Raw genomic sequence first — 24250 nt, 5'->3', positions numbered from 1 at the left:
TGCGAAGTTTATCGCGGTTTTTCCGTTACTTCGGCGCTTTCCCGTATAATCAGCCAAAAGAAAAGCTCGTCAAAAGTTTTCACAGGACGGCTATGTCGCGATTTCTTTATGTTCCTTCGGAGCTGCGTAGTAAGATTATTTACTTTGTCTGGCGTTTTTTCTTTCCTTAATTGTGCGGGAACGGAATCCTTGAGTGGAAGAACGATGAAAGAAAAAGACCAGATTATCGGGAGTTTCCAAGTATATTTTAGCAGAAAACATTGAAGCTTGCGAAAGCGCGCATCTGTCCCTTTATAGATATTACACAAGCTAATTTGCGCGATAGGTTGTTTGATTATGTATATCATTATATATTATATATTTGCATGTATACACGTACAATTCCCATAATAATGCATATTGCAACCGCATTCGCATATATATGCGGTGTATGCGGTTGCCTGTTAATTATTAGATAATAGACGTACTGTAGTTAATTATGAATAGATATTAGTTTGGCCAGAGCAAGCAAATTAGCTCTTTCTGAACAACAGAAGTGTTCCAAACAATCTTTCGGATTCCAGAATGTTTAAAAGAGTCTTTAATCTATCGATATATTCTCAAATTGATCTAAAGAAAAGAAAGGTGTAAGTCTAAAAACTTAATTATATACTCATTAGAAATTAGCGAAGCTCTAAATCTTAAATGTGCAATTTAATGTTACAATAATATAATGTTTTATATAATTGTTTTTTTTTAATATATTGCTAAAATTTATAATTTAAATATATCAGCCCCTATATTTTTTAGGTATAAAAAATATTTCTTCAGTTATTATTTACGCATCTCGTGTTCCAGAAAGAAAAAATGAACACAATTTCTTTGCTTGCGGTACAATGAGTAAAAAAAATATATATTCGTACACAGGAGAAATTTTTATAAAAAGGTCTTATTCACAATTATCATAAAATGAACGTTAATTTTATACAATGAGTACGTTTTATCGTAATATAAACAAAAGAGTTTGCGTGTTTTTGGTCTTATAAGCTCGACCGTACGAATACTTTTTGTACGTACAAAATAATATAATTATAAATTTTTATAATTATTCAAAAATTATTTTTTATATATATGCAAGTACATATATAATATATAGATAATTCACAATTTGAATTATTTAAAAAGAAGCAATTAAATATCTAGCTTCGACCGTCAATAGACCTTTATATAGCTTTTATTATATATTATTAGTGAATTCTGCACGTTGGTCCTATGAGATTTAAATTTATAATTTTTTATTTTCTCGCTTATTTTTAAGATAATACGTAAATTTTAATTATTATGTATCCTTTAAGTAAAATAATTTTGAGAAATATACAGTTTATTTTATTCTTTAATAATAAATTGTTCCTTTAAAAAATATCTTTCCTTTTTAAAAGATATCTTTACAAATACTTTTTGCACTCACTATTATAAGTTTCCAGAAATTTATCAAAAATAGCTTCACACGATGGATTTAAAGGATGACGTTCTATTTACATTTCAGGTGACATCGTCGCAATAAACCTCGAAACTTTCTTTACGTTAACTCCTCCTGGTTGGTCCGGGATATTGCAATCAAGGAAGCGGATCCTGGGTTTACGCAACACACTGGAAAAGCGTTTTAGCATTTTACCGCGCGAAACGATTTCTTCCCCATAACGTTTTATTATGTCGCACTGTGTCTTGCTCGCCACATTGTGAAAAGCTCATTTCCTTGGAGCTTCGTAAACACGTGTTTTTACGCGCCGTTTTGCGCAGAAACGCTAAACAAGTGTGTCCTTCTTGTGTACCGCGAATTTGTTTCACGGCTTGCATAATAGTCGCTCACTTTTGCATTCACATTGTTTCGAACTATTCTCCAGTTTGCGCGGTGTCCACAGCCGGAAAAGCTAAATTTGATGAGAAAAGTTTGTTTTCTTAGGAGACAGAGGATGCGCGGAATTTTCATCTATGCATTTCTGTTCGCTCGCTTGACAATATATATCGTTTATTTGCTGCAACGACATAACTCAAAAATTATTTTTTAATTTCTAGCAGAAAAAAATGAAAACATAAAAAAAGAAAAATATATACTTCAAAAGAATATATTTTTATTGCTCTACAATCAGCATTATGTAAAATTGCATTTTAAAATTGATATTACAAAATTTTAATAATTCAAAATATTGAAACTTTCTGAAAAACTTTGTTTTGTAGTAGCAAATGAGCGATATGTGTTGTGTATACATTTTAATATTAAATGAAACTTAATATTTTTTATAAAAATTAAGAAAGCTAGATAGGTAAATGCAACATTAATTATAAATTGTAAGATAAATTTTAAAGTTTAAACTGTAAGTTATGAACACTCCAATAGAGATCCATATAATTATTATTACTGAATAATTTATTATTTATTAATAATAATCTACGTAGATATATTTAATATTGTCACAGACTAATTATAAATTATAATTAATAAATATAAGTTATAATAATAATAAAAAATGACGGACACAATTAATTTTCTAAAAGAATCTCGTGAGAAATGAAGAAAGACTGAAAGATATATGTTTACTTTCTTTATTGACAAAATAATGAATAATGATGCTTCGAATTTATGGCTGCCTCTCGTATTGTTAGTACATTTAGCTTTCCCTTGTCGAATTTTTGGCGACTTTACGAGGTCCCGCGATATTTTCACATATCTCATTCGATAGGATATGCTTGTGTCTGGAACGGTTGTAGTGAATAGAAACGATTTACTGCCGCGATATCCGCTGTCTGACGCCAATATTCCCCTGCTTCTCTCCCGTCCCAGGAGGAAGTATTACCTGACATTGGGTGGAGATTGCAAGTTGGCTTGTCGGCAAAAGTATTTGCATGGATATGATGGTATCATTCGATTCGTCTGACTGACAACCGGAAATACTAGTTGGTATACAAGCACAGTGTAGACGGGCGAATTGCCATCGTCACTTGTAACACGATCGACGTTTGTTGAACGAAAGCCAAGGGCTTTATGGCCATTAAGAAATTAAAGCAATCAGATTTGTTTAAATTAAATTTGCCATATCTATCGTACGTGTCTATTTAGATATGTCACTTCAAATAAAATTCATTTTTGCACAAAATAATTTTACTTAAGTATCAAAAAATTTAGCTAAATATAGATCCGAAGATAATTTTGTTGAATAATCAAAATAATTACGTAGGAATATCAAGTATGCTGCAAAAGATTTTAATATTCTAGTAACTAGTTAGTTTGAGCGTCCTGTATAATTATTTTCATGATCCAACAAAATTATTTTCAGGTCTGTCTCTAAACTTTTAGATATTTCAACAAAACTGTCCGTGTATCTTAGTAAATCTAACATTTTTAAGAACTTATAAATTGCAACATTCGTTCGAGTAATCTCAGTAAAGAAAGCAAATCACTACAGTCACTCATTTTAAACCTTCAATTTGCTTTCAGGTTTAGTCATCAAACCTATACATTAGATAAATTGTATAAATTAATTAGCACATATTCAATTCTGTTCTGCTCTTATTGCACATTGTTTTCATTGTTTCAGCCTCGAATTTTTTCCGCTGACGAATTCAGCGGAAAGAGAAAAGAGAGGAAGAAGAAGCGAGGTGAAGCCCCGAGTTTTCTTCGCTCTCGCTATCGTCTGGACCGCGGACGACCTCGCGACCTTTCGCAAAGAATCAATTTCAGTTGCAAGAGGGAGGAAAGAGGGAGATAAGCCGTGACATCTCATAGCTGCGCGAACATAAAGTTACGTGTCGTACATTTCATTCGTATCGGTTATGAAAACTGGTCCATTTCTTCGCGACCTGTTTCTGCCGTATGGAGCGAATTGACTTCGCTTCGCCGAAATCGAAATTGCATTTTCAATGGCCGGAAGCTGAGGTGAAGAGCTAAATGGCGCCGCGTTATACCGTGGTGGTTGTCGACAGTGAACATTGGCGGGAATAATAATATTTGTTCATCGTGAGACGACGTGTTGTCTTATTTGTCGCGAGACGTTATTTGTCGAAACGTCATCCACTTAAAGACGTCGAGAGTGCTTTCGCTGAGGATTTTATGTAAAAGCTGTTGACACGATTGCGAGGTCTTCGGAAATCTCATCGATAGCTCGCGTATACAAAGTTAAAGAAAAAAAATCTGAAAACACATTGTCAGAGTAATTTGAAATCGATTTTATCTCAGCGAAAATATCGAGGTGTCAACAATTTTTATTTTCAAAAGTTACGAGTGATTGCAAACAATATAGTTTTTACAAATTAGCTTGCTAAATGATATCGATAAAAATTGATAAAATGAAAATATGGAAAGGTAAATTAGAGAGGGAAATAAATGATATATCATATTTATAATATTGGAAAAATGTTTTATGGTTAATTGATAATCGATATCCAGTATTGATCCAATATTGAAAGGATTTCTAATTTATTTACTTATGCACAAATAATAAATTATTTTATTACTAAATTGATAGTGTACTGCGAAATTTTATCAGTTATCAGTTATTTGTTATTCATCAAATAACACCTGACAAAAATTACAATTAGTACGATACAATTTCTTTCTCTCTTGTTACAGTTATTCATTAAATAACAAGATGAAGATAAATAGTGATCGTAATAAAAAAAGACCCAATATCTAAACCCGCATTTATTATACATAATCTATCATTACAGAAATTTAATACTAGCCAATTTACTGAAAGACAATAATTAATTACTCGTTTGGAGTACTAAAAGTGCTAAACAACAGTACTTTTAATACTTAAAATAAGTAATTAATTACTGTCTGTCGATATTAAATTGGCCAATATTAATTGGCCAGTATTCGATTTTTGTAAGAATACTGGAAACTCGCTATGCTTATTACACTAACATTAAAAATCGAATATTTATATTTTACGGTATGTGTTTCTATTGTGCTGCATATATTTAATAAATTTGTTACACACACGGCTGTAGAGAGAAACAGGTTTCGAGCAACTTGATGTCAGTATAATATGAGTTTATCGAAGGGCAGCAAAGCTACTCGATCTTTTTCTTTTAAATGGTATATCTTTTTCGAAATCAATTGCAGAGAGGGAATTCAGCTTGCTGTGCAATCCCTTCCGTCGTGTCTTTCCGTTGGCGGCGGTCTACAGGAAGTAAACGAATAAAGGGATATTGCTTATTCCTTTTACTAGGTTAACTTTTCCTCGTCATTTCGTCCGGCGGTCCGTTATACTGCAGGCAGACGATGCAGAATGTATATTGCGCCTTTTTTGCATCTACAAAAGGGATTGTTGCCGAAACGAAGTTTTTGTATGTCCGCCCAACTCATTTTGAAGGGCTTTGCAGATCGCGCGCATGTTACTGCACATGAAAACGCAAATTAAGTGGCGCAATGGTAGCATATGCATCAATAGAGTCTAGATTCGCGTAATGTGTAAATGTTGACCAGTCTCGTAACGAGAAACCGGATCAAAATATTGAACAGCTCGTGCTTTGTAAGCGAAACTATAAGTGAAACAACGATTCATGTCCTGTGTTATTAATTCGTGTCGCGGGATAATTCGCAATAATATAGAGTTCCTTTAAAATCAATCCCTGTAAATCGAGTTTTTTTAAACAACATCGGACGTTCAATGAAATGTTCTTCGTTCTTTTGGGTTTTTTCTATTAATTATTTTTTTTGCAGAATGTACTCTCTAAATCTGAATCAGTAGATAATTACTGATTACTCAATGGCAGCATTGGGATTCAGTGAAATTCAATTGAAAAGGAAAAAGAGTAACCATTATATGATTAAAATATTGATATTTGCATGTCAGTTTTAATCTTCCAGTAACACGTAACACATAACATTGAATTTATACACTAAAGCAAGATTCGTTAGATTAGAGGTTCCACGTTTCATTTATGATTATATAATTTAATTTAATTTATCAGTGGCATATTTAAGATTGATGTCAGTGATTGTCCACTGATTCAAATTTAAAGAGTAGAAACTTTTTTTTACTAACACAAATCATTCAATTATTCAATCACGAGGGCGACGTTTGAATATCCCCAGCAAGGATTTGTCCAGGATATTCGTGACGTTCCCTCGTGTGCACGTAGTTCATAATTCACGCGACTGTTAGACGACACCGACATTCCGCCGCGCGTGTAAACTATGTTTCATGCCTCGTAGATCTTAACGAATCGTGGCGAGATTACGGCGCGCCTGCACTAACTACGGATATCCAACTAGTGCGAACATCCGTCGCAATCTGTATAATGGACATCCGTGGCGATTGCAGCTGCGATATCTGGATACTCGCTCTGCGCGTATTTCGGTCCTCAAGCCTGCAATTTGTCTATGATTTTATAACTCTCGAACACACGGTGCTCTCATAAGTCGTGACGAAGAAAAATATAGAAGAACTTCTGCAAATCTCTCTCTTAAAAATCAATGTTTTTTTTCTACCAAAATTTAATTAGAATTGAAAATCGAAGAGAAGAAAACAGATATAGGTACATATTTCGCAAAATAGTTAATTAATAAAGTATAAATAGTAGTTAATTAATAAAATACAAATAGTAATTGCATACATTGAAGTCTTATTTCTGTCTCTGTTCATGATCGATCTACAAATGTAATTTGGAGATGCTCTCAATGGCGGATTGGCACTTATCTCGCTTTCTCTCTCTCTCTCTCTCTCTCTCTCTCTCTCTCTTTCAGCGATATGATATTATTAAAATCGACACGGTTTCCGACTTCCGGGCACAAAGGATGCGGTTGTTATTTCCCTTGAGTGAGCATCGATCCGATACAAGTTTCAATTTAACAGCGCATTTCCAATCAACGAGGCTTTACCTCTACGAGACGTTCCGGCGGATGCAATTTCCTCGAAACAGTTTTCTCGGATCAGAGATTTCCGCCGCCATCATTTCCGATTAACGATACTACATCGAGTACTATTTCGTATTACATGTGTCTTACGATTCTCAACAATTCCAGAAGTATTGACGATCACTAAAAAAAACATTTACTTTAGCTATAAAACCTTCTCTCTAAATTTTTTAGCGTAGACTGTCTATAGTCTAAAGAGTGAAAATTGAGCCAGTCTTGAAAAAGAGTGAATGAGATTTCACTCTACAGAGTCAAATTCACTCTAAAAGTTTTATAGAGTTTATTCGACAGCGGCATTAGAATTAATTTAATGGTAACAATAATCATTGTTAGCAATTAGTGCGATGGACCATAAAACTAACATTGTTAATGACGTAAATATGAGAGACAGGAATAGAAAGGCGTGAGGTAATCGTAACGGCTGCGGGCCGAATTTTTGCTTCAGATGAGATTTTAATTCAACTACGGAAATGGAATTAATTAAAGCTGCTTAACGGGTAAGACGGGCAATTATTGGATTTACAACGCTATCGCGCTTGCCGGGATTAAACTGATACGTCGATGAATCGTTCGGCATCGCTGGCACTTCGACGGCCGCAATGCCGCCGGCTTAATGTACGCTTGTGTGCATTGTGCCCATAAATCCCTTTCTTTTTGCACGTCACGTGTACGTCCACTGGCGCTACGTTTGATCGCGTAACGGATTTTCGCCTCTCCTCATCATGCAAGATCGATTTTTTTTTTACATCAACCGAGGCGAATGACTTGTTTCATTTACAGCGCTTGTACTCTCCAACAATTAGAAAGAATATCAGGAGACGGTAGTGTTTCGGCGCTAAAGCAAGCGCAGCGACACTATCTTGTTCTTTTACGCGAAACCATAAGGGACCGAGATTATTGGATCTCAATAACGGCTGAATCAATCAAGTTCTACATACGCTCAATTGATAGCTTCCACTCGAATTGTGTAATAAAAGTGCTTTTATCTTTTTTTCTACGTGCACTACAAACGGAGATATTGCGACGCAAAGACCAAAGACTCGATGTGAAACTTTTTAAGATACAACGTTATTGTCATTATTATGTTGATGTTCATGTTCATCGTCCAGCCAGAATGTACTGTTGGATGTCTTGGCGCGAGAATGCGATAGCATATTGGTGCAACATGAATTAACAAAAGGGGATTGAATGGAAACGAAATTATACGTTGGTATTTATTAATTAAGCTAGAAGATGATAATGAAAAAGCGATTTATTCGTCATCGATCTCTGTTTATAATTAATATTTAATAAAAGAAGATCGGACGGAAACGAAATTATACATTGGTATTTGTTAACTAAGCTAAAGATGATAATGATCTATTTGACTTCGATCTACATTTGTTTATAACTTAATATTTAACCCTCGAACAACGGATGTCGTGATACTCGTACACACGGCGAACGCAGGATCAAAAGTGATCCAAGAATAAAATTGTTTTAAAACGTTTAAAAAGCAGTTTTTTATTATAATATGTAGTAAATTATTTCAAATATGTAGAAGGGGAAATAAAAATACGTGTTTATCATAGAAACAAATATCCATTTATTCATTTTTTTCATAGTTGAAGGTCACGTCCCATTATCTGGACATGAGTTTTATTTTTTATTAAGTATACATAAAATAAGAAAAATATTTCTACTAATTTACATTATTTAGTGAAGTTAATATTAATTAGAATTTTGGTAATGATGCCTATGTCTAAGAATCATAATAAGTCCAACTGAAAAATGTTTAAAAAAGCTTTATAATATGATAATAATATAACTTAACCTTTATAATATAGAATACCAAACATTTTAGTTGTAAAATCTCGAAATTGTCATAACAATATAAAATTCTATTTAATCAAAATGCATTTAATTATGCACGTTAATATCAAAACATAATCAAACCATTTTTCTCATGCATTAAAGAGAATAGAAGATCTGTTACACAGTGCGACAAAAAATCACTTTTTTTCTAAGTGCGATAGTACATTTCCCGAAGATTTTTTCGCGCTGAACACGATGCCGTTGACAGAATTCGCCTAGGATTGCACATCAGGATTTTCAGTAAATTAGAATAAAAGGGGTCAAAAACGGCGTATAAATATGTACCCTATTTCGAAATTTTACAAAAGGTTTAAAATTCAAATAGTAACTTTGTGAAAAAATCTCGTATGATACATCAAAACTCGAAAGCTCTTGAATTATATAATACTTTCAGGTGGCGTTAAGTTTATTTAGAAATCAGTTCTTTTTTTGCAATAACAAAATGTTAAAAATGGCCAAAGACGCCATTTTTGATCCCTTTCATTTCAATTTACTCAAATCCTGATGTGCTAGGCAAATTCTGTCAACGGTATAATATCGGTATAATATCGTGTTCAATGCAGGGAGATCTTCAGGAAACGTATTATCGTACTTCTGACAGATTTTTCTCTTGTTGTACTGTGTTATGGATTATATACCTGTATTAAAATCATCAGGAAGGCCAAAACTGCATTATACATCTGAAAAAGTATACTTTCGTTATACTTAATGAAAATATTTGTGTTAAATTTATTAGAACGATAAAAGATTTTTGTACGTAAAATAACAATGAAAAATAAACAAATGTTAACAGTTAATTGAGAAGTGATTCCTATATAATGTTGCCATTTAGATATTTATGTAATGTACAGAATTGAATGTAGAAGTGTTTGTTTTATTGTATCTATACGTTTATAACATGCTTACAATTTTATTTAATATATTGTAGGACATACCTGGCAAATAAAATTATTTCCATAGTGGAACTGTCCTATTCCAAATTTTACCTCCCTGAGTTTTATTTGCAATATAAATTGTAAAATCTAATTGAAATTAAATAATTGAATGAACGTTAGATATACACTACCTTTCATGAAAATTCGGATACACTCATAAATTCTATTAAATGACCATGTAAAAAATTAAGACACTGTTATAAAACATTAACTGTGTTACATTGTTAGATATCAAAGGAGCGACTCTATTCCTTAATTTAAATAACATTTTGTTATTTTTAACTTCAATACGTATCAAAACTAATTTTTCAGTTTCAGAGTAAATAGTTTCAATTATTTCAATTTTAAATTAAATCTTAGACAAATTTAATATGTTCTCTTGAATTAACTCCGTTATTTTAATTAAGTTAACGGCATATTGAAAAAAATCAGTGATGATTTAAGAAATGATTGAAAACAACTCAAATCGGATATAATTTAGGATTATGAATTTAATAGTATATTCTTTACATATTTTAGATTAATTGTACGTATAACACTAATTGCAAAAGTTTTATAAAATATTTTCATTTTTTTTTTCTAAAATGCATAGTGTTATTACGTATAAAATAGTTAAAATTCTACATAAAATCTTGTAATTATTTACCTGTTCATGTAACTCCTCATCGAAGTTACAATTGGACAATTTATAAAGGGTTACTACTGTCTCGTTTATCTGAAATTGTTTCAATATAATATGAAAGTTTTTAATAGAATTGAAAATTTTGCATCTAAAGGTTGTGTCATTTGGATGAGAAAGATATGTGTAATTTTAATGTGCAAAATTGTTGTTTATGCTTATAATTCTATTTATAAATAATTAGTAACGTTTTAATTTTACTATACCTTATAGTAAACAGTTTGACATATGTAGTTCAATATGAGAAATAATATGTTATACGGAATAGATTTAAAATAATCACTTATAATGTCGATACTATCTTCAAATATCCATGTTTTCTGAAAATTTGTAAGTATATCATATATATTGATATAGATAGCTGCAGTTTCGAAAAAGAACCATAACATTTGAAGTAACATTGGTATTTTGAATATTTTGTTTAGTTTCCGAGATATAAAGCATAGCTGTAAGTGGACGTGCCTGTAAAGAAATCGTAATTGTTATAATTAATCAAACCTAAAAGACGTACAAGAAGTACTAACAATAAAAACAATATATTTTTATCATAGAATTTGATTTAAAATGCAGTATAATTGTAATTTGCGATTGGTTTAAAATGTGTGATTACTTCACACATAGTTGAAGTTAATTACCTATACTTGCGTATATATATATATATATATTATTCCACGTCAATTTGTCTACCCCCCTATCTTGTACGCAACCAAATGTAACTTATAGGGTACCGAAATTTGGGTCGAAGCTTCTAGTTCCCCAAAAATGACCCTCGAATCGCGTTGCTCTTTTAAAAACATTTTATACTTTATAAAAATCTTTTATACTTTTTGGGATATTACAATGTGAAAGTTAAAATGAGGCACTCTGTATGCATACATACATACATATGTACATATATACGCGCGCATATGTGTAACATTTTTTTTAAATTACATTATAATCCATATATATTGTTTGTGATTCTCAGTTTCTGTCCGTTGATGCACTAAAATGAATCTGTTTTGTCTTCTATAGTCCGCATCATTTTCGAAAAGATCAAAGTAGAGTACATGTAAACGATCATTGACATGATGAAATCTGTAGCTTATGTATCTGAATTGAATGGAAGAGATTAATTATGTTTTTCATTAAAGTTAAGATATATATACGTTATGTATATATATTTCAATTGCGTTAATAAATAATTAAGAGGATAAAACAGAGCAAAATTTTCAAAAAAATAAACAAATTTTTTTTACTTTTTTTAAAAAATTGATGTCTTAAAAATATGCTTAAAAGTTTTTATGACATTCGAAGTGTTTCTTGAGTTATGTAAGTTTTAGCGAACAAGCGCATAGTGCTATAATAGAGATACGCATCTTTTTTAAAACTTTTACTCTATTTTACTCCCTTAAAGTCAAACTAAATTAGAATTTTGTTATTTGTTTTCATGTTTTATTATATTTTATACTTGCTATATATGTATGTACAATATAATAAACTTTTTTCATTTTCCTATTTAGGTCATCTTACATCATTCTTTATAATTTTAATGCTGATAAAATGTTATATGAAATTATAGTACTCAAATAGTTTAAAAAATTTTAAAATATTTCAGATTGTAAACATTTTGACGCATACTGTCAATAAAAAATAGCTTACGAAATAAATGTATACTAACCCAAGAATAGTTCCCCAAATTAGAGTACTTAAGATATGTACATATTTTGGAAAACGCATCACGAACAAGAAATAAGTTTCAACGAGATTTGTGTTATTATACCCATGAAGAAAATCTATGTAAGTAATAGAGACAAATTCATTAAAAGTGAATACAATCCATCCGATTATTATTCGAATTATCCATTTACGCAGCCGTTGATACTCCTTTGGCGCACCAACTGCTTCCATTGTGTCATCCACTAAGGAAAGTTCATGTAAGCACATTTTAAATTCCTTTAAAAAATCATATTGATTGATTATGCGACATAATGGAAATTTTATTGAATAAAAATTATTATTGCAATGTGTATAGAAAATGTGATAGATAAAAAGTTATAAGAAAGAACAGTATTTGAAACATAAGGTTTATAAATGTAACGTTAAAAAGCTAATTTGAGAGAGTAATATAAATATTAATTTTAATAAGCATATTTCGTTTACAGTAAATAATAATATAAACATTAAAATCGATCTGTCGAAAAACTTTTTATAAAGAACTCCGTACAAATTTTATGGAAAATAGGTTTCGATCAAATCGCTTTAAATTTTAATATTTAATTTACTCATGTCAAGCTGATTAAAATTCTTTACACACTTTCAAAGGTCTTACTTTTTGCTCCAGGAGCTTCAGAAAGTTTTTATATTTTACATGAATAAGTACAAAGAATCGAAATAAATCTTTTTTTCACTTGTATGTGTATCAATTGTATGTTTATGAGAGATTTTAATTTTATCCCCGTTCTCAGAATTACTCAGAATAAACGACGTGGACGTGACGGACGCTTCATTCCTTTGAGATGCGTGATTTACGAGTACATGAATTCCCTTACTTCTCATAGAATAGAATGCTTGATTATTTGTGAATATCCTTGCCTCTTCGGAAATCCTAACATGCTTCTTGTAATTAGAAAATAAAATAAAACTTTTTTGAAAGAATGTTTTATACACCGTAAATTTTTTCAGAATATTGAAAAATTACATGATATTTTTTTGTGATATTCCGTCTGACAAATTTTTCCGTGACATATATGTATCCATGATGTATTAAACAGTATTGATAACTAATGTTAATAAAAAAAACTTATTTTGACTATTTTTCCGTATAATATGTGATGATCTTCCGAAGATCCTGGAGCAAAATCTAAGACATTTAAAGGTTTGTGCCCATGAGAACATTTAATCAGCTTGACAAGCTAAAAATATCAAAATTTGAAGCAATTTAACAGAAATCCATTATCCATAAGATTTATGCCGGGTTTTTTGCTTATAATTGTGAGTTCAAGACGCCTTTAATGTTTCCAACGGAAAAAATAATTAAAGAAAAGAAATTTTAAAAAATCAAGTAATATTAGGGACTATTAGTACATTTAAAAACTTTTACCTTAAAATAGAAGAAGTTAACAAGTATCGATGTAATCACGCTGATCAATATTATGATATGCGTCCAGTATTCTGTATCAGATATCTCAGAAATAACATGGGAGTAAGCTGGATAGTAAATGGAATACGTAAAAAAGCTCCATATGACCAAGATATACAGGAAAGAGAGATACGGCCTAGGATGTCCAAGAGGATATTCGAACAAATTCAAACCGCAGAATGAGCCAATGATCAATAATGGTGCCAGTGCATCTTGTAGCGTCTTTGTCATAGTTTCTAGGTCGTCCGCAAGTAATTTAAATTAATTCTTGTTGCACAAGATACAAACGTGTGTTAATATTTTTTATAAGAATTTCATTAACAGTTTTTGCAGATCCTCAAGAGACTTTGTGAGAATTATTATAAGGTGCTTATATTGGAGGAAGTGCGTACACATCAACTAACAAATACTTACTAACAGAATAAACATGCAGATGATCTAGATTATGCTTGCTTTTTTCTGACGGAATTTTTTTATACATTTATTATTTATACATTATTTATGTATTATTACTGAGCATAAACAACTATAAACGTAACTAGTAATATTATGTTTTTATACTAGGTTCCAAGATATTTAATGGATGCTTTTTATTTCCGACATTTTTAACGACGTGTTAAAGTTAATAAATTCGATAAAGTGTTTTATGTAGTATATAAAAGTTAATATGCACAATATAATATTTTTGTAAATTAAAATTATGTAAAATTATTGTAATAATAATATAATTTATTAAGAATTATCCATAATTAAAAATACTAATTATTCATTTATTAAGAATCATCCGTTTATCAGAATTTGATTTAAGTTAATTTGCCTTCTGTCTTGTAACTCATTGTTAAAATTTAGCTTTCAATGTATTGATTAAAAAACAGGAATGACCAAGTACTGACTTATACAGGGTAGGCCATTTTAATCAATACACGCAAATATCTTGTCAGGTAAGCAAGATAGCAAAAAATGTTTCAGACTAAAGTTGTATAGCTTTGAGGGGGACATAAGATGGTGTCATTAGTTTGACCTTAAATAGTTGCTTGAAGGTTACCTTCAATTTCTTAAATGGAAATCCTTATTTTTCATTGCATATTCTTGTAGTTACTTGTAGTTACACTTTACTTTTATCGTCTAGTTGCAGTAAAAAGGTAATATCCCTGTGATACAGTTTCCCACTTTAATAATCTCAAAGTGCGCAACATTAACGAGATTCCATATAATGGAAGAACATTCCCGAAGCATGCCTCCGTGAAACGGCCGCAGTTTTCGACCGCTCGTAATTACGGATCGAATACGTTTTGCCGGACGCAAATAGCGGTATGTGCGTTCACGTTCCGCCTGGCTGCGAGACTCCAACTCATTATCGTGTTCACACGAACTCATCGAATATCGCGAGATTCCGGAACAAGAGAACGTTCGCTCACGGGGTTCGTTGACCGTAGATTCGATGATCGGCGCGAATTACTTGAGTACAGAATGAAGAACGGGTATCCGGTACCGCGATGAGCCACGCTTTTCGACGACACTGCAGTACTTCGCCATGTCGCGGCTGCTTTTTTGGGTATTGTCGACCGTTGGCTTTTGGGCGAATTTTTGGCGTTGCCGAGCGATACTGCTGTATCCCGAGAATACCTTGTTTCAGGTATCTTTAAAATTTACCGTAAACTTTTATAATATGTATACCTTATCTCGAAAGGAAAATTTACTCGGTTAACATTTCACTTTACTTTTATCGTCTAGTTGCAGTAAAACAAAAGGTTGCTAAATAAGAATACAAAATTGCTCGTCGAGAGAAATTTTGTATATTTAGGAACTCTTTGTTTTATCAATGCCGCGGGCACTTTTAAAATGCTTTTGATAAACGTTGTTGTATAATTATTTTTAGGAAATAAAACTTTAATAAAGTTGTAATAAATTAGAAACTACATTGTTTTGTGTTTAATATATGATGTTTATATACGTCGAACACTTTAAATATAAAGGATTATGCCCAGTTTGGGCTTCGGCCGAACAGATCTAGCTAGGATTGTAGAGCATTAAAAAAGGATTAAAAAGTTCCATATGCAGAACTTTGTAAAATGAGTCCCTTGAGTGCTACAGCTGTTCAAAGTTCGCTATGACCATGTATTGTGTACCATGTAGGATTGGTTTTATTCAATTTCTCGAATCATCTAGTATCTGGAATATGTCCAATCTTGACGAAGACAACTAAAACTTTTTTTGAACCTCAAATGAATAGTTATAAGTGATATATATTAATCGATGAAGAGAGGAGAGAGACACAAAGTATGAAACAAAAGATTTTAATTGTCTAATTGAAATGTGGCCAATATAGCATTCAGGCAATCTCTCCTATAAAGTATATATAGACTTATGGAATTTTTAATTCTCTTTTGATACCTTAAAATTTTAGGTAAGTTTCAAAGTTGTTCATCCAGGGCCCAAATTCTCCTATAAAACTGGGCATAATCCTTTGTTGTATCAATTCTTTATTACTTTTACAGATTTTAATAGATGATTAAAAATTTTGCATCTGCCAAAAGAAGTAGCATTTCGATCGAATACGAGTTATTAAAATGATATTTGGCTGCACATGCCGATTATTACGAGAGCTTTTAATTTGTGCTCAGGGTTCGCTCAACAAAATGCTACGTTGTCGCCGCATTAAATATTTATTTGCGAATTGCTGGCACGCTAATTAGCAAATCTAGTCCAACTCGATTAGAAATAAACGACTATTTCTCTTCTAAGAAGAACATTCATATCAAACATAATTTTTCACGATAATTTTGCTCGAAAACGAAAAGATTATTATAGAATTTAATTATTTTAAATTTTAATTCGAGTAATATCTCTAGCTTGGAAAAAACTGTTCAGTAAAATATTAAAAAGAAAACAAGTAAAATCATTTTTGGATCATTTACGTTACTTGCCTCGTAGGTTAAAAGGTCTTCGTCTTTCTCGATATGTAATCACGGAACATTTGCTCAATAGTTTACTTTGGGTATCTCGATGCCGGTGGTGATGACGAAAAGGGGCGGCATTGCTTTCTCCTCGGGATTTCAACTCAACTACGATCTACCTTGGAACTTGTCGCAGCTCGAACCGACGATAATTCCTGCGAGACACATCAGAGATCTCAATTTGCAGGAAACTTACGTCGCCATTGAGAATCTCTTGGACGAGTAAGTTGTGCTAATCGCTCTCGTACGTTTTCCCTTAAAGAGTTTCGCCGCGAAATGTACTTTCCTTCCGCAGCTTCAGTGAGAAGTTCAAGGAGAAAATGTCGAAACGTTTACCCGATCGCTTGTGTGTATTCATTAATTAAATTTGCCGAGAATGAAAACGAGAAGCGGTCGATAAAACTCCGACGGATATATCAATAGTTTCAATTTGTACGGCACTTACAGCGCCATCGAGATTGGCTGAACGAGCGAGTTGTCGCCCTTTCATTATTCTCTTTCCGCTATTCTTTTGTTCACTCTCATACACACGATTCCGGAACAAGCGCGCAATTTTACTCGCCGCGTCGAGTTTGCACAATGGAATCTCGAGAGAAGATTTGAATTTGGAATCAGAAGAACAAATGCCGTGCATTACCGCGCAAAATTACTCGACGGATTACTAAATGCAACAGATGCACGAGAGAGTAAGTGTATTTCTAAATAATTAACTCTTAACTCCTGCTGTACTCAGTACCGATAAGCGCTTGTTGAAATGACATTTCGGTCAAATTACACACACATTGTTTTCCTCTAATTTTGGGTTCCAGAAACGTTTTGCCGATACCGAGAATGTCAAAAATGACTCTCCGTGTCAATATTTAAAATTTTTTATGTCTCGCCATATGTCAAAATTATTTTATACGCATTTGCACAATTCATGATATCCGTTGATGGATGACGTAGATGTCAATAATAAAATTTATTCACTTCTCTGAGATCGTGATTTTATATACAGATTATATATACAGTTGTTATAAATATCCCTGGTAGAAATTTCCTGTCAGTGCCACGATACTGGCCAGCGCCACGATACTTTGTTACTGCTTTGCCACGCCTCTTAAAAAAATCTGACATGGTCCATAAGAGGCCTAGTCTTGCGCCTGATATGGACCTGGTATGGAAATAGCTTAGCATTCGCAGTAAAATTTATTAAATAGTCTAACGTAGCCCACGACAGGCCCAGGCTCGCGTCTCACATGAAAATATGATCGCAGCGCTTGTTCGCATCGCAGTATTTCGTGGCTGACAGATTTTCTAACCTGAATAGTCGTAAACTTTAATGATTATGTTAAATTTTAAATATTATGTTAAATTAACACAAAAATTGGGGTGGATTTTTTGGAACACGTAAAATATATTAAATTTAATACAAAATTTCCAACTGTGCAATAGTGTGCGGCAATCGACAGATCGTGCGAAATTCTGCCAACTCTGAAACTACTTTCGGCGATAAAGCGCGCCTTTCCTTTACGTAAATGGGAGTTACCGTCCGCAGGATCAAAGGGCGATAGGGGTAAAGACGACGACTTGAACATAAATTAATTGGGGACATAAGGCAATTATTCCGTTGGGATGGAGGATTGAGCGTACACTGCAGGGACGTAAATTATAAGCGAAAAGTTTACCCCGAGAAAATAATAGTAATTGCATGTAATAATAATGAAATTGTTTAATAGACTTAAACGCACATCAAGATCTCGAACTATTTTACAAAGATATGGAAAATAATTTCGACAAATCAATATCCCATTTTTTTGCTTTGATATGTTAAGAGACGTCATGAAGCGCAAATTATTTATTTTTCTAATTGTGATACACGTTTTGTCAAAAATTAAATATAGGCATTTATATATCGTACATTTGACGTTGTGTTGATAATTGTAGATTTGCAAAGAAATTTTTAATTAAAAAATTTGTTTAAAAGATTACAAAGCGTTTGTTATGATTATTTCATTACGATGTTCATTTATCCATTATATTTTTCACAAAATCGAATACGTAATTTATACTGTTAAATGCACAATGTCAAATTACGTAATGTGAATTTATTTTGAATCGTTTTTATAGGCCTCCACTGCTCTTACTAATTTATAATATGTAGTTAATTTAATTAAAACAATGAAGTCAAACCATTTAGGTTAAGAAAATGTATTAAATTTGACTCAAATTTAATTTATTATTTACTAAGTGCATGCATTAATATGGACGTTGTTCATTTTGAGATTAACTACAGAAATGGATTAATTTAAATTTCGGCACACATAGAAATTCAAAATAACAAAATGTTATTTAACTTAAAGGATAAGAATTACTATTGTCTTTTTTATTTTATCTAACAGTATTCCTTCTTATTTTTATGACTAAAAAAGTCGCAATAACAGATAAGTTGACTTTACATGGACATTTCATACAAATTGGTACAGACAACAACATTTTGTAAAAAAAGCTGATGTTCTTAGTCTTTTGTTGCCAACAAAAAATTTTCCTAGTTATGATTTTGATAAAATTATCTCAGTGTTGAATTGGAATAAGAGCGAACCGTGGAGTGATGTAAAAGAGAAGAAGACGTGACGGCCGAAACGTAAATAACCGCGCTACAAAGTAAGATTCAATCTTCTGACTCTTCAGACACGGCTGGCGGGATGGCAGGCAGTGCCTTTTGAGAACTATCTGCGAGCTCGCGGAGACGCCGTTCCGCAGGACTCAGCAGGACGTCCTCGGGGAAGTGATCCACCTAATTTTAACGTAAGTCAATTTCAACGTTTCGGCACTCGTGCTTTGAACACGAACTAAACCTATGTACGTTCGCGCACTTCCGGAAACGAGATTTATTGCCGGAGAGTCGTGAGTAATGAATTCCTTTGGAAGTTTCTAACAGCTGACGGATTTGTTAGAAATAATGTAGAGACTTCGTTGAGAATATTCGTACGCAAATATACAGCTTGTAAAATGTGGGTTAGCGGGGCAAAAATTTTCATCCTGTTATAGCGAATTCATCTAGTAATAAAACTGAAGTTTGTCTCTTTATAAGTTATCGGAACTTTCGGGACAAAGTTCTGCCGAGTTTTATTTTCGTCTGTCTGTTTTTCTTTGTTACAATCTTTTTAAATTATGCATTATATAGGTATAAAATTAAATGATACAATAATATAATTATACAATTTTTTTTCAATAAAAGAAAGTGTATATATTAAATTATTATATATATCGAAGATAATTTTCAGAAATTAAACAGCGGTTCAAATTAGGTTTAACATACACATGGAAAGAATGATTTTACTAAGGTATTTAAAAATTTAGCTATATATTGATTTAAAAATTTTGTTGAACTATCAAAATAATTATGTATGAGGCTCAAATTGATTGCTGTAGTGTTAAAATTTTATCCAGCATTGTGTTCATCGCGCTTTAATTTCCTACATAATCCTTTTGATGGCTCAACAAAATTATTTTCAGATCTATATCTTATAGCTAAATTTTAGCAAAACTATTCTTTCCATGCAAATAAACAGGAGAAATCTCCTTCTGTTAATTTATGGGATTCGCTATGAACAAATATATAAAATTTGTTTTTGCGGTATAAAAATTTTGCCGAAATTGTGTCAGTTTTGGATTTTGCCGTTTGAACAGGATTGCAGAGTATGATAGTGAAAGATTCGTAAAACATGAATATGGACGTAGGTACAGCTTACAATTTTGACACGTGATTGCGTGGTTACGCGTACACACAATTGCCGGACGTCCATAAAATCCGACCTCACGTTTGGCAGAATTCTAATTGAGCGTCGGTCGAGTAGCAGATGGCTGTTACATCATGTAAAATATTCGCCCGTCCGTCGGCCGGCTACAAGCCGTCCTGTAACCAGAAGCCACGAATTTGCTATTCCAAACGCGCCCACGCCCGCGTATGTTCGAAGGAAATTGCGCCCGAGCTAACACCGGCGCGGTAATTGCACGACTAAGTCTTGCGCGTACATTAAGTTTCGAAAGTGTTTCGTCCAAGTTTTCATCAGACGTCGCCTTATAATATTTCTTCCTTGGTCTCTCCGGCCATCGGAAATCTCTTTTAAAATAGCCAAACAAAACACCAATGCACTTCGTGCTCAAGAGATTTCACGAGTAAGCTCCCGTTGTCAAGTATATTTCACAAATTAATGCCGACAAGCCATTAATTGCCGAGTGTGCAAATTTCTGAGACTTTCGATAAATATCCGAGACATCCATATAGATTCATGATCGGTTCAATAATTATTGTAATGTACGGGAAGTGAGATAAATTAAGGCATTTTACGCAAATGTGGTCAAAGATTTATCAAATATTATAAAGCAGGAGAAATTACAATTTTAATGTAGTAATACTGGTAACTATATTATTTATATTATTAATATTATTTATATGAATAATATAATTTATATTAATAACATTATTTATATTATTTGTTACATGCATTCCGTAAACGATGGTAAAATTATGTCTCTAAAATTCACGCTATAATCAATTTACAGTTTCGATTTTACTTTGCATTAATTAAAAAATATATCAATATATGTATTGTATAAATATTGTGAATTCTAAATGAAAGGAAAATTAATACAATAATTCTGACTGAATTGTCAAAACAATGAGCGCTTAAATTACGGGATGCTTCAGAAGATATTGGATAACACCCGATGTGGTTGAATAGTCTTAAGCTTGACAGGAAGTTAAAGCTCGAAACGATTTAATCTGAATCTCCTTCGCAGGCCCACGGAGGACTTGCCGGTAGCGATTAATTCCAATCACCGGAGCGCCAACAAATTGTATCAGGAAGCCGAACGACTGGGTAGGTCTGGCGGCGATTGCATCCTTATGTATCCTGACTGTATCGAGTCGCCGTTGGAATCATTTACAGAGATTGTGTTCCCTTAAGTAATCGAATTGTCGAATTCGTTTCCTTCAGAATTAAAATACACTCGAATTTTATTGCGAGTCACGCGTTTAACTGTAACATATGTCATTTCTGTCAGAAAGAATCTTAAGGGTCGGCAGGTGAAACTATACATATTGGAACTTCTGTCAAAAATGAATTTCTTTACGTTAAAATTATTGCAAAAATACTGAGAAAATCGCATGTAATACGATTTGTAATCAGAAAGCTTGCGACATATGGAGTTATTTTTTTAAAACAAAGATAAAATTTGTTCTCACTCGATCTATAGTTGAGATGTAGATAATTTTAGTTATTAAAATGTTTAAAAAAATCCAGTTCTTATACGTGCTTCCGTAACCTTATAAAAAAAAGCCAAAAAATCTTATTACTTCTGTATGTTACAATTTGGCTGTTAATTAATAAATGAGACTGTGTGTTCCTTATTCGCGGTGCAGTTCCTATAGGAGATAAAATATGAAGATACGTAACTGCGCCGCAAATAAGGAACACACAGTCTCATTTATTATAATTATTTAAGAGCCAAATTGCAACATCTGGCTCTGTAAGAATTTTTATAGCTTCATAAGAGGAAAAATAAAAAAATGTCTCATAGCATAATATTTCTTCGAGATAAAATATGGTAAAGTAACAGATATGTATCGTGAACGAGGTGTAGATGACTTGGCCCGTCACTTCTGCCGACTTTTAAAACACCAAGCAGCGCAATCTTTCTCGCGAAATAGCGTTGTCAGAGGATGGTATACGATGAATAAGATATTTTTGTTACTAGATAAATTTCATCTGTGCGTTCGTACGAAAGTGGATAACAATAAAAATCTTCAGCTTGTGAACAGTTCTCTAGTCATAACTGAGGTTTATTTAAAAAAGAGCTTTAAATATAAAAAAAACAAACAATTCATTGTTTTTGTTTTTGTGAGAGATAAACATATATTTCGATCCGTTCGCATTGATATTTTAGCTTAAACTGGGAATTTAAACCAGAGCAAGAAAAATCTACACTAATTTAAAAGAGAGAGAGAGATGAAATACTTATAATAAATATATAATATAATAAAAAATGCAATAACTGTGCGGAAGTTATTTTTGATGTTTTAATGTTTTAAATTTCCCAGTTTCATCCAATTCTTCTATTTTTACATTTACGTTTATGAAATAATTGAATATCGATATGTATTTAGTGAAAACTACTTGATAACATACGCAGAATCCATTTATATTTGAATTACAGGATGTGTTTTCAGGATTAATACATTTTTAGAACATTATTGCGATTCATATTCAAGCAAATACATTTTTTTTCTAAAACAGAACGATAATATTTGTCTTTTGATAATTTCTTATATATTTATACATGTATAATACAAACGAATATATCTGTACATGGAGAGAACGACGAAAATAATTTTGTTAGACACCATCAAAATTTTTAGATGGAACACTCAAACTAATTGCTAGAATGTTAAAAAATTTTGACATTTTAGCAATCAGTTTGAGTGTCCTAAAAATCCTAAAAATTTTGATGGTCTAACAAAATTATTTTCAGATCTATATGTAGCTAAATTTTTAGATAGGTGTTTGAGCAAATCGTTCTCTCCGTGTACATACATGTGTAAGAAATTCTTGCTCAAGAAACTGCAACTGTATATGAATAACGTTCATTGGCTCGGTGCATGCGACAATCGAGTGACCCTGTTCTGTTGTAACCTCGCGAAACAAGGGATGGAGAGGGTGTTAAGTAAATTTCGCTGTCTAGTCTCACCGTAAGATAGCTTGAAGAGCGATATATGACGCCCGATTTCTCCTCTCCTACGTGTCTGCCGGGGCTCTTTATCTGGATTCGTAAATACTGCGCATCCCACCCCGCTTCGCTCATAGTTCCTTTCGTCCTCGGCAGCCTCCACCTTATCCTCCCTTCCTCTTCCGCCCTCTCTCATGCCCCATATCTTTCTCGACGTCTCTTCCTTCCGCGTGTCTCGCACCATCGAAAAAGTTACGTATCTGGAACTTCATGCACGGACACGGAGGTACCTTCGAGAGACCGATCCACAGAGCGAATGGCGATAGCTCTTGGACGATGATGGAGCACGCCTGGTCACGCACTTTCGCATGTCGGCCGCGCACGTGTACCGAGTGCCCTAAAATCGAAGGAAAATGCGTGTGTGTGTGTGTGTGTGTGTGTGTGTGTGTGTGTGTGTGTGTGTGGACCTATATAATGTTATCTCTTGCGAGATTCAAAGCCGATTTTTGTTAGCAAATATTTGTCTAAAAGAATTTACAGTTTTTGAGTTAGTTTTATGGACTTTTCAGAAGATAAAGAGAGATTCTTCAGTTAATTTCAAGCAAACTTTGTAACAGGATCTTCATTTCATGCTTAGTCATACAGATACATTGAAAATTGGAAATTTGATTAATGATGATTGCGATCCAAATTTTCGTTAAAAACAAATAATCCCAAACGATGTTGCTTGAGCGGATTTAATACTCACCAACGGAACATTTTATTATTATTCTAAAATATAAATTTACAAAAGAAGTTTTAATTAAATAATTTAAAATAATTAATTTTGAAACGTGAGATTACTAATTGTGAAAACGCGAGAATAGTTCAACGTTGCTTAATTTTGCGTTTATTCGTGTTTTCGGAGATCGCGTTGCGTTCCTGGTGTTAAACACATTGTATTACACTCCTGGGATTAATAGTTGCACGTGCGATAATAGTATAATGTTACAATAGAATTACGCGCTAGAGGATTACGTGGCTTAATTAATTAAACAATCAACTATTCGCAAGTAACGATATGTTACAATTTTCTGGAAAAGAATGGATTGT

General features: G+C 32.6%; 1 protein-coding gene across 1 annotated transcript; it reads left to right on the top strand.

The window, feature by feature from the left end:
* The first annotated feature begins 15024 nt into the window (after nucleotides 1-15024).
* LOC108724344 (uncharacterized) lies at nucleotides 15025-21398 on the top strand. Its single transcript, XM_018450681.1, has 4 exons — nucleotides 15025-15126; nucleotides 16479-16669; nucleotides 19118-19234; nucleotides 21233-21398. Exons 1-4 carry the CDS (start codon nucleotides 15025-15027, stop codon nucleotides 21396-21398), a joined length of 576 nt encoding a protein of 191 aa, XP_018306183.1.
* Nucleotides 21399-24250: the final 2852 nt, after the last annotated feature.

Source organism: Mycetomoellerius zeteki, unplaced genomic scaffold (assembly GCF_001594055.1).
Source record: "Mycetomoellerius zeteki isolate Tzet28-1 unplaced genomic scaffold, Tzet1.0 scaffold292, whole genome shotgun sequence".
Classification (NCBI taxonomy): Eukaryota; Metazoa; Arthropoda; class Insecta; order Hymenoptera; family Formicidae; genus Mycetomoellerius; species Mycetomoellerius zeteki.
This window is presented reverse-complemented; position numbering and strand designations above follow the sequence as displayed.

Coding starts and splice junctions, on each gene's coding strand:
- LOC108724344 (XM_018450681.1), top strand. CDS start 15,025: ATGTCGCGGCTGCTTTTTTGGGTATTGTCGACCGTTGGCTTTTGGGCG. Junction 15,127..16,478: donor CCGAGAATACCTTGTTTCAG/GTATCTTTAAAA, acceptor TTTGCTCAATAG/TTTACTTTGGGTATCTCGAT. Junction 19,235..21,232: donor GTGATCCACCTAATTTTAAC/GTAAGTCAATTT, acceptor TCTCCTTCGCAG/GCCCACGGAGGACTTGCCGG.